This window comes from Zootoca vivipara, chromosome 5 (genome assembly GCF_965207765.1).
Source record: "Zootoca vivipara chromosome 5, rZooViv2.hap1.1, whole genome shotgun sequence".
NCBI classification, from domain to species: Eukaryota; Metazoa; Chordata; class Lepidosauria; order Squamata; family Lacertidae; genus Zootoca; species Zootoca vivipara.
Window position 1 is genome coordinate 80780309 of NC_142588.1, and position 12765 is coordinate 80793073.

Consider the following 12765-nt stretch of genomic DNA (forward strand, 5'->3'; position numbering starts at 1 on the left):
TGCGCCGAATGCCCCCCCCCAGGGATGACACCCAGGGCGATGCACCCCCACCACACCCCCTTCCTCCGCCACTGAGAACAGTCAACAGCTTTATAAGACCAAGTGGAAACTTATTGGTTCTTTGAGTCACAGAAGGAGGCATGGAGGCAGCTCCTTCTCCTGATAAGCTACCACAATGGCGCAGTGAGTTAAATCATGGGCACCTCAGTCACCCAGTTGCCAGAGTCCCTGGTTCAAGGCCCCCTACTCCCTTATATGACAGGATCAAACTCACTAATAAACTGAAATCCATACATGAGTCCTTCATTTTGGAAGGGAAGAAGTTTGACATGCTCTGTCCATGATTAATTCAACACATCAGGTTAGATTCAGAGAAAGAGACAGAAAGAACGAGCAGAGAACTTGAGATGTGGAAATTATTTGTCTTGTACATGCACATGATTTAATTGGAATGTCACTATTGCTACTTCGCAATTTTGAGGAAAGAGTCCATTGATCTGCTTTGCCACTTCTCTTTGAAAGCGTCTGCATTTCGTGGAGAAAAATCCCCTCCGAAACACCACACACTTAAAACGGCACAGTCATACCAACACTTCTGTGCTGGGTTTCACAGTATGGGGTGCACTGCCACCAGAAGACTAAAAGAAATGACATTAACAATTTAAAAAGCAACGAAGAAAGGAAGTTTTAAAACGGCACAGGATAGAATGCCACAGGAAATATCCAGTAATTAACTGCAGTGCTATTTTTCTTTTTAAAAAAAAACGGTGCCGGAACTCAGCATGAACACCTCCCTCATTTTCTTAGAATGGCAATGGCGCCCACCTGAGGAGTGCCAGAACTAAGTTCCTGTGAGTTCCCCCTGGGGAAAAAGCCCAGAGTGACTGTAATAATGGTAGCTTTGGGCACACAGGATCTCGTGGTCCTGATGCGACTATACTCAGAAATCAACAGAACCAACTGTACTTTTCCGTGTATAAGACTGTTTTTTTCTTTTAAAATCATGCTAAAAAGTGGGGGTCATCTTATACATGGGTAGTGCATAGGGTGGATGTTTGATTGGTTGCTGCCGTGGCTGTCAGTGGCTATTGTGCGTGTTACTGGTTGCTGCGTCAATGGGTGGTGTTGATTGGCTGAGGTTCCAGCAGGTGGGCGGGCGATTGGAAGCTTCTACCGGCGATGGGACAGATGGGAGGCGGATTTCGCAATGTGTGCGGGTGAGTGATTTTCGGCAATCCCCTCAAAAAAAAAGCTAAACAACCCTGGGTAATCCTCCCCCCCCCAAAAAGCTCAACAACTCGGTGCCATCTCCTCCCATTTTCTTACATTTGAGTCCCCAAATTTGGGCGCCTTATAGACGGACAAGTACAGTAATACACTGATCTGATAAACAGATTGGAATGTAATTAACCTTCAGATTTTGCACTTCTCTAAAATTTTGTGATGCAATTCTTGTCTCCAAAAGCGTACCAGAATGCATTTATAAAATGTCTATTTTAAGGTAAAAGGATACTGAATACATATTTTGTGTTAAAATACATAGTTGAGTAGGTGTTTAGATATTATTTTTGTACAGATTGGTTGTTTATTTTTAAGAATCACACCATGGTGAGGAAATGATATGGAAATGATATGTGTCCAGGGCGGCTGTCTACCAGCTCCATCTGGTATGCAGGCTGAGACCCTACCTGCCGGCGGACTGTCTCACCAGAGTGGTGCATGCTCTGGTTATCTCCCGCTTGGACTACTGCAACACGCTCTATGTGGGGCTACCTTTGAAGGTGACCCAGAAACTGCAATTAATCCAGAATGCGGCAGCTAGACTGGTGACTGGGAGTGGCCGCCGGGACCACATAACACCAGTCCTGAGAGATCTACATTGGCTCCCATTACGTTTCCGAGCACAATTCAAAGTGTTGGTGTTGACTAACACTTTAAAGCCCTAAATGGCCTCGGACCTGTATACCTGAAGGAGCATCTCCACCCCCATCATTCAGCCCGGACACTGAGATCCAGTGCCAAGGGCCTTCTGGCGGTTTCCTCATTGCGAGAAGTGAGGTTACAGGGAACCAGACAGAGGGCCTTCTCGGTAGTGGCACCCGCCCTGTGGAACGCCCTTCCAACAGGTGTCAAGGAAATAAGCAGTTATATTTTTAAAAGACATCTGAAGGCAGCCCTGTTTAGGGAAGTTTTTTTAATATTTAATGCTGTATTGTTTTATTATTCGATTGGGAGCTGCCCAGGGTGGCTGGGGAGACTCAGCCAGATGGGCGGGGTACAAATAAATTATTATTATTATTATTATTATTATTATTATTATTATTATTATTATTACAGACTTAGGAATAGAGCTTGGAGTGCAGCGACTGAGGAAGGAGCAGAAGGGCTGCTGCCTCTTGGATTTGGGTGACTGTCCAGGCTTGTGTGGGTGTTTGTTTCTGGCTGTGACCTTGTTTGTTTCTGGCTGTGACCTTTCACCTAGAAGTGTGAGTCAGGAGGGTCAGGTGATTAGCTGTGGGCGGAGCTAGTCAGAGCTTGGAGTGCAGCAGCGCGCGCAGTTTGACCCATCTTTTTGATCTAGGGCAGCAAGTCTCACACGTTTGTTAGGGGGGACCTAGGCCTCTTCCTCTTTCCCCCTTGACTTCAAGGTTTTCAAGATGGAGGTGGAGGGAACAACCGTTGTCACCTGCAATTCCTGTGCAATGTTTGTTTTCTTGCCAAAGGATGTGGGTAGCTACACGTGCAACAATTGCAAGTTGGTTGCCCTACTAGAAAACAAGGTTGCCCTTCTGGAAGAGAAGGTGCAGCAGCTTCAGGGGCGTGTATCTACGCTCCAGAGAATTAAAGAGCTGGAGCTTTTCTTGGATGTAGCAGAGCACACTGTCTGCACCAAGGAGGAGACAGGGGATCTCCCTGAGGAGGAGGTCAGTTCCCCAACACAGCAGCCAGATGTATGGAGGAACGTGACTCATAGAAGTAGAAGGCCCAGGGATCGCTCTGAGTGCTTAGAATTACACAACCATTTTGAAGTGCTCATGGAAGACGAGGAACAGACTCCACCTGAGGATCTCTCCCTCATCACAGTTGATGAGGAATATGAAGACGAGCAGCAAAGTCAGTCCTCCGGGAATATGCAGGTAACCTTGGAAGGGACAGCACATGGAAGAATCCCAACCAAGCCTATGAAGAGGCGTGTAGTGGTGATAGGGGATTCCCTACTGAGGGGTACAGAAGCAGTGATCTGTGGGCCTGACAAGATGTCTCGAGAGGTGTGCTGTCTACCTGGGGCCAAGATCAAAGATGTAACAGAACGGCTGCAAGGAATCATAAAACCCACCGACAAATACCCCTTCCTTTTGGTGCATGTGGGAACCAATGACACTGCAAGCCATAGCTTACAGAAGATCAAAAATGATTATGAGGCTCTGGGCAGGAAGTTGAAGCAATTAGATGCACAAATTGTCATCTCTTCTGTCCTCCCAGTTGAACGACATGGCCCAGGGAGAGAGGGAAAAATAGGGGAAGTGAACAACTGGCTTCGCAAATGGTGCAAACAGGAACGGTTTGGATTCCTAGATCACGGTCTGCAGTTTCTTGAAGATGGACTTCTGGCAAGTGATGGACTGCACCTCACAGAAGTTGGGAGGAATGTTTTTGCCACAAAACTCAAAAACCTCATCAGGAGGGCTTTAAACTGACTTATGTGGGGGAGGGAGACAGTGGTCCTGAAGGTAGGAGTCTATCAAATGCTGAAGATGATCATCCAAATGTCAAGGACCAAATGGAGCAAGCAGCATGCAGACCTAGTGGTGGGACGAAAATATCCTTAAATAAGAGACATGGGGGAATGATCAACGGTCTTCAATGTCTGTATACTAATGCACAGAGCATGGGAAATAAACAAGATGAACTTGAGCTCTTGGTACAGCAAACTAAATATGACATAATAGGCATCACTGAAACCTGGTGGGATGAGTCTCATGACTGGAATGTAGTAATAGAGGGATACAATCTATTTAAGAGAAATAGACCAAACAGGAAAGGAGGAGGAGTAGCTTTATATGTTAGGGATATGTATACCTGTGAAGAGATCCAGGATTTAAAACTTCAAAGCCAAATTGAGAGTATCTGGGTCAAAATTAAGGGAGAGAAAAACAACAGTGATCTCATTGTGGGAGTTTACTATAGATCCCCAAGCCAAACTGAGGACACAGATGATGCCTTCCTGGAACAGATGGCCAAGCATTCCAAAGGAAGTGAGATAGTAGTAATGGGGGATTTCAACTATCCTGATATTTGTTGGATGTCAAACTCAGCCAAGAGCATAAGGTCGAACAGATTCCTCACTGGCCTTGCAGACAACTTCATTGTCCAGAAAGTGGGAGAAGCAACAAGAGGATCAGCCATTTTAGATCTGGTCCTAACCAATAGTGATGACTTGGTTAGTGGGGTAGAAGTGGCAGGATCATTAGGTGGGAGTGACCATGCTCTTCTGGAGTTTATTATCCAGCGGAAAGGAGCAACCAAGCATACTAAGGTCCAAATTCTAGACTTTAAGAAAGCCAACTTCAGAAAACTTAGGGAAACGCTGGGTGAAATCCCATGGACAGTAATACTAAAAGGGAAGGGAGTTCATGTTGGTTGGGAGTTTGTTAAAAGGGAGATATTAAAAGCACAACTTCAGGCAATACCAATGAGACGGAAACATGGAAGGTGCCTAAAGAAGCCAGGCTGGCTATCTAAAGAACTTTTGACTGAGTTAAGATTTAAAAGGGATATGTACAAAAATGGAAAAGGGGGGAAATCTCCAGAGAGGAATTCAAACATATAGCCAGCACGTGTAGAGACAAAGTCAGAAAAGCTAAAGCACAGAATGAACTCAGGCTCGCTAGAGAGGTTAAAAGCAACAAAAATGGCTTTTATGGGTATGTCCGTAGCAAAAGGAAAAACAAGGAAACAGTGGGGTCACTCAGAGGAGAAGATGGTGAAATGCAAACAGGGGACAGAGAAAGGGCAGAACTCCTCAATGCCTTCTTTGCCTCAGTCTTCTCCAAGAAAGAAAACAACGCCCGACCTGAAGAATATGGAGCAGATGATTCAGCAGGGGAAACACAGCCCAGAATAAGTAAGGAGGTAGTACAAGAATACTTGGCTAGTTTAGATGTATTCAAGTCTCCAGGGCCAGATGAACTACATCCAAGAGTATTAAAAGAACTGGCAGAGGTGATTTCAGAACCACTGGCAATAATCTTTGAAAATTCCTGGAGAACAGGCGAAGTTCCAGCAGACTGGAGGAGGGCAAATGTTGTCCCTATTTTCAAAAAGGGGAAAAGAGAGGACCCAAACAATTACCGCCCAGTCAGCCTGACATCAATACCAGGAAAGATTCTAGAGCAGATCATTAAGCAAACAGTCTGTGAGCACCTAGAAAGAAACTCTGTGATCACTAAAAGTCAGCATGGGTTCCTGAAAAATAAGTCATGTCAGACTAATCTGATCTCATTTTTTGACAGAATTACAAGCCTGGTAGATGAAGGGAACACTGTGGATGTAGCCTATCTTGATTTCAGCAAGGCCTTTGACAAGGTGCCCCATGATATTCTTGTAAAGAAGCTGGTAAAATGTGGGCTAGACAATGCTACCATTCAGTGGATTTGTAACTGGCTTACTGACCGAACCCAAAGGGTGCTCATCAATAGCTCCTCCTCATCCTGGAGAGTAGTGACTAGTGGGGTGCCACAGGGTTCTGTCTTGGGCCCAGTCTTGTTCAACATCTTTATCAATGACTTGGATGATGGGCTTGAGGGCATCCTGAGCAAGTTTGCAGATGACACCAAATTGGGAGGGGTGGCTAACACCCCAGAGGACAGGATCACACTTCAGAATGACCTTAACAGATTAGACAACTGGGCCAAAGCAAACAAGATGAATTTTAACAAGGAGAAATGTAAAGTACTACACTTGGGCAAAAAAAATGAAAGGCACAAATACAGGATGGGAGACACCTGGCTTGAGAGCAGTACATGTGAAAAGGATCTAGGAGTCTTGGTAGACCACAAACTTGACATGAGTCAGCAGTGTGATGCAGCAGATAAAAAAGCCAATGCAATTCTGGGCTGCATCAATAGGAGTATAGCATCTAGATCAAGGGAAGTAATAGTACCACTGTATTCTGCTCTGGTCAGACCTCACCTGGAGTACTGTGTCCAGTTCTGGGCACCACAGTTCAAGAAGGATACTGATAAGCTGGAACGTGTCCAGAAGAGGGCAACCAAAATGGTCAAAGGCCTGGAAACGATGCCTTATGAGGAACAGCTTAGGGAGCTGGGTATGTTTAGCTTGGAGAAGAGAAGGTTAAGGGGTGATATGATAACCATGTTCAAATATATAAAAGGATGTCATATAGAGGAGGGAGAAAGGTTGTTTTCTGCTGCTCCAGAGAAGCGGACACGGAGCAACGGATTCAAACTACAAGAAAGAAAATTCCACCTAAACATTAGGAAGAACTTCCTGTCAGTAAGAGCTGTTCGGCAGTGGAATTTGCTGCCAAGGAGTGTGGTGGAGTCTCCTTCTTTGGAGGTCTTTAAGCAGAGGCTTGACAGCCATCTGTCAGGAATGCTTTGATGGTGTTTCCTGCTTGGCAGGGGGTTGGACTGGATGGCCCTTGTGGTCTCTTCCAACTCTATGATTCTATGATTCTATGATTCTATGAATAAACACATGAGAAATCGATCTAGAGCAGAAATGGACTGATCTACACATCCATTCATACAAACTCATATATATGCATGTGAAACCAGGTGGGATGTCTGAATTACCAAGCTTTGCCGTGAGCTGAAGATGCATCATCGGTATCTCAGTCACAGAACCGTCACTTTTAGTGAAAGGCATCAAACTGGTGTCCTCTGCTTTGAAAGTCTGCTTCCAGTCCCCTTTGAAGAAAAGGGCATTCACCAGCAAAAGTCTAGTCAAGGGACCAAGGTCACCACTTGCCACGAGGTTCCTGATTTTACCTGCGCAGAAAGAGACTGTCAGTGTGTCTAGCTGTTTCTCTAATAGGCCAGGACACAAATAAAGATAAAATAAGAACAATGGCATAGAATCTCAGAATTGTAGAGTTGGGACCCAAGGGTCATCTAGCCCAACCCTCTGCAATGCAGGCATCTCAGCTAGATCATACATGACAGATGGCCAGCCAACTTCTGCTTAAAAATGGAAAGTGTAATGCTGGTGGTCAACAAAAGAGATTTAAAGACTGTCTCAAGGCAAATCTTAAAAAATGTAAACACTGACAACTGGGAACCACTGGCCTGCGAGCGCTCCAGTTGGAGAACAGCCTTTACCAAAGGTGTCATGGGCTTTGAAGAAACTCGAACTCAGGACGCAAGGGAGAAACTTGCTAAGAGGAAGGCACGCTTGGCAAATCCACACTGTGATCCACTCCCGCCTGGAAACCAATGTCCCCACTGTGGAAGGACGTGTGGATCCAGAATTGGCCTCCACTTACGGACCCATTGTTAAAATCGTGTTTATGGAAGACAATCTTACTCGGCTGCGAGGAAGAAGAAGAAGAAGAAGAAGAAGAAGAAGAAGAAGAAGAAGAAGAAGAAGAAGAAGAAGAAGAAGAAGAAGAAGAAACCTCTAAGGAAGGAGGGTCCACCACCTCTCATTGGAGTCTGTTCCACTGTCAAACAGCTCTTACCTTTGTCCATTTTAATATCTATTCCGATAGGGTTTAATTATATATTACGTTTGTTTGGTTGTGTAATCAAAATTAACATATTTGGAAAAATATATTTTGGGGGGAGTTGAAATGAAATTTAAGACCAGTTTGGTGGGTGTTGCTTGGTAATACATCAGTAGGGAGTTTTGTAAGAATTTAAAGGAATTTCTGTAAGACTAGCAAAATTTCCTAAGAGGACAATTCCCATATTTTTAGCTTTAAAGCATTCACTGTGGAGGTAGAACTAAAATATCTTTTCATAAAGAAATTATGCATTTAATTGGTACACCATGACACAAAAATAATTCCATCTATATATAAAAAACATAAATTTAAAGGCATAATAAGTTTAGTGATCATAAGTGTGGTACTTATTAGGTCTCCTTGGTTACTATTATGGCTTATATGCAAAATGTCAGATTACATTAGCGAAATGAGCATACAAAGCCGAGCTGAACTTTGGAGCCAAAATATCTTTTAAAAGGAGGATAGTTTGAACAGTCTTACATTGCACTGTGTGCACAGAATTTCCCAATATTTTTTCTCTTTTATTCACGTGAATGTGCCTTTAACTCCAGGGCTAACCCAAGACATTTTTCCGCCTGAGGCAAATAACAAAATGGCGCCTCCCCCAGTTGCACCTTCCTTCAGCACTGGCAATGGAGATAGTGTCCTCCATCTCCAGTACAGCTCAGGAGAGCAAGAGGGGAATGGACAGGGGCTCAATGTCTAGGGGCGCTGCTGCGGCAACCCACTTTTTGCCACCTGAGGCATTTGCCTCAATCCACCTATTGGTTGCTCCCACAAGCTCTGCCCTTTCCAAAAAGCAACGAGGCCTAACCAGCATGCACTGGGAAGCAAACCCATGCAAGAAAGGGGCAGGGAGCTTTTTTTTTTACCATCTGTTTTGTTTTCTACCCAAGTACTTATGGCCTCTGTGGAAGCTTTCGCATCTTGGAAATTCACCAGCTTTACAGCTGTCTGAAAGAATTCCTTGTTGCTATGGAGATACTGTTCTTTCACCATGAATCCTTCTTGAAGGTAGAGGGCATTGGCAAGATTAAATGTAAATGCCTTTCCTTCTGAGGGGACGGAGAACAGTGTCTGAAGCGGCGCGAAGGCTTCACCTGAAGAAAATAAGTGTTAAGAGTTAACATCTTCATTTGAAGAACACAAACCAGCTGTGTAATAGGGTAGTTATCCAATACAGACATGCGTTCATAATCCCCGCTTCCTGGCCAAGGTGCTCCCTAAGGTAAGTCTGCAGTCAAGATGAAGAGACACAACACAAATGCTATTATACCTGGAGCAAAGAAAGAGTAAGAATGGGGAATGGCAGAATCACCTCTCCCGAGAACCGAATTTGCTTTTAAATGAGCCAGCCACTCATTTAACCACTCTAGTGTTCTCGAAGCTACGAACATGAGTTTGACCAAACTGCGGGAGGCAGTGCAAGACAGGAGTGCCTGGCGTGCTATGGTCCATGGGGTCACGAAGAGTCGGACACGACTAAACAACTAAACAACAACAGAGCCAGCCACTCAGGCACAATGAGAGCATAGCCTTGATAAAAACAATAGATGGGTTGGTCCAACATCCCTATCTATTAAGTTAGCATTGATCTGAGAGCCAGAATGGTTCAGAGCAGGAATGGGGAAAGTTTCGCAGGTTGAGGGCCGCATTACCTCCTGGGCAATCACCCAGAGTCTGCAAGCCAGTGGCGTGTGGCACTAGAGGCAGAAATGGGTGGAGCAGCAGGTGCCAACCCTCCAACATTATTCCGATGGAAATAGGGACATGCTAGTCATTCATTCATTCATTCATTCATTTTACCCCAACCCTCCAGTTGTTGTTAGACTACATATCCCATCAGCCACTGACCACTGGCCATGTTAACAGAGGCTGGGACTGGTTTGAAAAAGGTAGAACCAGGAGAAGGGAAGCCCACATTCAATTCCTTTTCAGCCATGAAGCTCACTGGGTGGCTGTGGTTGGAACCAGGCACCATCTTTCAGCCTAACCTATCTGACTGGGTTACTGTGAGGATGAAGTGAGACAGCAGGGGGGCAGCCATGTGTATCACCTTGAGCTCCTTGGCAGGGGGGGCGGCGGGGAGCAGGATCACCATGTAATTAATGAATTGGCCATAAACCAGGCCAGCTCTGCCAGTGACACGGTCTAGACAGGTGGCTAGAGTGACCCAGTTCAGAAGCCATCTGCCAAGCCACAAGTGGTGCAGACATTTTTATAATCGCCTCGCCGCATGGCCGGATCCTTGGCCCTATCTGAGGTAAAGGAAAGCTTTGAGTAGCAAGATGGCACAGCTAGCCCATAACAATGCTATGGATGCACGCACAGTGCATTTCTAATAATAATTTTACAGTTTTTAAAACCTAGCATATGGGTTAACACCATCGAATTATTTATCATCCTAGTGCACAGTTTTTAACAATCGTGCTACTTTGCTGTCTATCTTCATGCCCTCTAATAAAATGCATCAACTTGGACATAAAAGCTACTGGCCATATCCTCTGGAATCGTTCCATTATTGAAGGCGCATAAGCATTTTCACCTCTTAATAGTTTTGAATGTTTCCTTCTTTTTATTGCAGAAATCTAGCCCTTGCAGATTTAACAAGGGCCCCTTAAATTTTCCCAGATTCAAACTTCATGAATGTATCCTTGAAGGATGCCTTTTCCAGGATTCTCGAAGGATGCCCAGGACTTCTGAAAGGGTTGTGGTAAGCTTGTGAAATTGACATGGTCTCAAGGAAAGGGTTAGGAAGGCCTGAACTCCCTCACCCTAGCCCAGACGTTCAAAACATGGCTTGTTTTGTGCGGTGGTCCCAGTATTGCTGCCAGGTTTGAGGCAGGGGGCTAGTCAAGGTGTGCTGCAGGGATCCTGCCAGTTTCTTGAGCCTCCCCCATGTCACCCTGTCACTTTCTGGCCACTTCTGTCATCTTTATTTTAGAGCAGACTTTCCCCAGCCTCGTGCCATCCAGATGTTGTTGTTGTGGCTGATTAATTAATTAAATCTGTATACCGCCCAACATTCATAGATTTCAGGGTGGTTCGCAATATAAAAGGACACCATAAAAACACAAAATACAGAATAAAAATAAGAACAGAAACAAACCAAAAAGAAACAAACCACAACACATTTTAAAAGGGCATCGGATGTCAATCAGCCAAAGGTGTGGTGAAAGAGGAATGTTTTCACCAGGTGCCTTAATGTTTATACAGTTGTACCTTGGTTTTCGAACAGCTTAGGTCTCAAATGTTTTGGCTCCCAAACGCCACAAACCCGGAAGTGAGTGTTCCAGTTTGCAAACTAATTTTGGAAGCTGAACGTCCAACGGGGCTTCTGTGGCTTCCGATTGGCTGCAGGAGCTTCCTGCAGCCAATCAAAAGCTACGCTTTGGTTTCTGAATGTTTTGGAAGTCAAACGGACTTCCAGAACGGATTCTGTTCGGCTTCCGAGGTATGACTGTATAATGAAGGTGCCAGGCGACCCTTCCTAGGGAGAGCATTTCACAAACAGGGAGCCACTGCAGAAAAGGGCCATTCTCGTGTTGCCACCCTCCAGACCTCTCATGGAAGAAGAACATGGGCCTCAGATGATGATCTCATATGGAGAGAGATGATGCTTGAGGTATTGCGGTCCTTAGCTGTTTAAGACTAAAACTTCCAGAGATCCTGTTCATTGATCACACTGGCTGGGACACAAAGGCACTAGATTGGGAAAGGTTTTTTAAAGACATTTTACAAGAAGGTGGCTGTGCTGCAGACCACCAGCTAAGGCTGCTCCAACCACTCACCATGGGGCCCAGAGGCACCCTGGGGGAATGAAGGCGGCAGGTGGCTGGAGCAGACTCAGCCAGTGCTACACTTCACAGCAAGTCCAACCTGCGTAAAACATTTTCAAAACAAAACAAAAATAAAGAAAAAAGAGATGTTGCAGCAACCAGCTTCAATCCCGTACAGATGTTGGGGGGGGCATGTGCTATAAGCCCCATATTATGTCTTAAAGTTTGGCCTTATTAGTGCCATTGGCATAAATGGTTTAAAACTGTGCACTAGGGTGATAGGTCCGCTCACCCCTTTTGGTGCCGCAGCATTGCAGGATGGCAGAGGCTTCATCGGGGCCCCAAAGAGGGAACTGGAACAGTGGTTCCCTTCCTGAGGCATGGGGGCTTAAGCCCCCTCTGTCTCCTATCAGGAACTGGATCCTAGCCTGCACCCGGCTTTGGCTAATGGGGGTGTAGGCTGGGGGTTGGGCTGTGTGAGGGGGCGGAAGTGATGGAGCAGGTATGCTTCCCTCAGACCCACCCTTTGCCCATTTAAGCAGCCAGCACCTGGGGCATTACCTGTTTGTTCCTTCGCCGGGTTTTTCCCCTGCCCACCCACCCTTGGTTTAAGCTGATAGTTAATGACTTTGCTGTGGCAACAGCGGTTGCCGTCCTTTAAGAGGCTGGGTAGGAATTTGCCCACCGGGCTAACTGGCATGAACTTCATAGCAATCGTCACAACTGGTTGGGCATCAGGGCAATCCTTTGTTTTGGATGGAGGGGAGGTTGTAGTCTCCGCCTGCCCCTGGGGTATCCCGTTAAAGGGATATGGGGGGAGTGGCCATGTAAGGGGGGGCAGGGCCGAAGGCACTCCCCCAGATGGCAGTCCCTGCGGGGGTCACCCCCATATGGATTGACCACGCATCACTTCCAGTGGGTGGGCCAGAAGTATTTTGATTGCCCCATGCCCAAGCCAAACCTCTTTCATCTGTATTCAATAAAGTTGTGGCCTGTTTTGACACAAAACCCAGCCTCCCTGGTCTCTTATTTGCACAGGAATCCGATGCCTGGTCCTGCAAGTAACTTGATGCCATTTACCCATATGCTAGGTTTTAAAAGCTGTAATGCACTGTAATTAAAAAATGCACTGTGCATGCATGCTCGCATAGCATTGTTATGGATATGCCATCTTGCCACTTGTAGTTTTTCTTTTGCTCAGTTTGCGGCCAAGGCTCCGGCCATGCGGCAAGCAGA

At 45.7% G+C, this 12765-nt stretch overlaps 1 protein-coding gene across 2 annotated transcripts in view; it reads right to left on the reverse strand.

Moving 5' to 3' along the window:
• The window catches only part of SERPINI2 (serpin family I member 2), a 45280-nt gene that overhangs the window by 19634 nt on the left and 12881 nt on the right, over positions 1-12765 (reverse strand). For both annotated transcript variants that reach the window (XM_088669169.1, XM_088669170.1), the window contains exons 4-5: positions 8623-8850; positions 6819-7013 (exon numbers count right to left, since the gene is read on the reverse strand). In XM_088669169.1, the coding sequence (XP_088525295.1) occupies positions 6819-7013; positions 8623-8850 (423 nt within the window). The remainder of the gene's footprint in view (positions 1-6818; positions 7014-8622; positions 8851-12765) is intronic.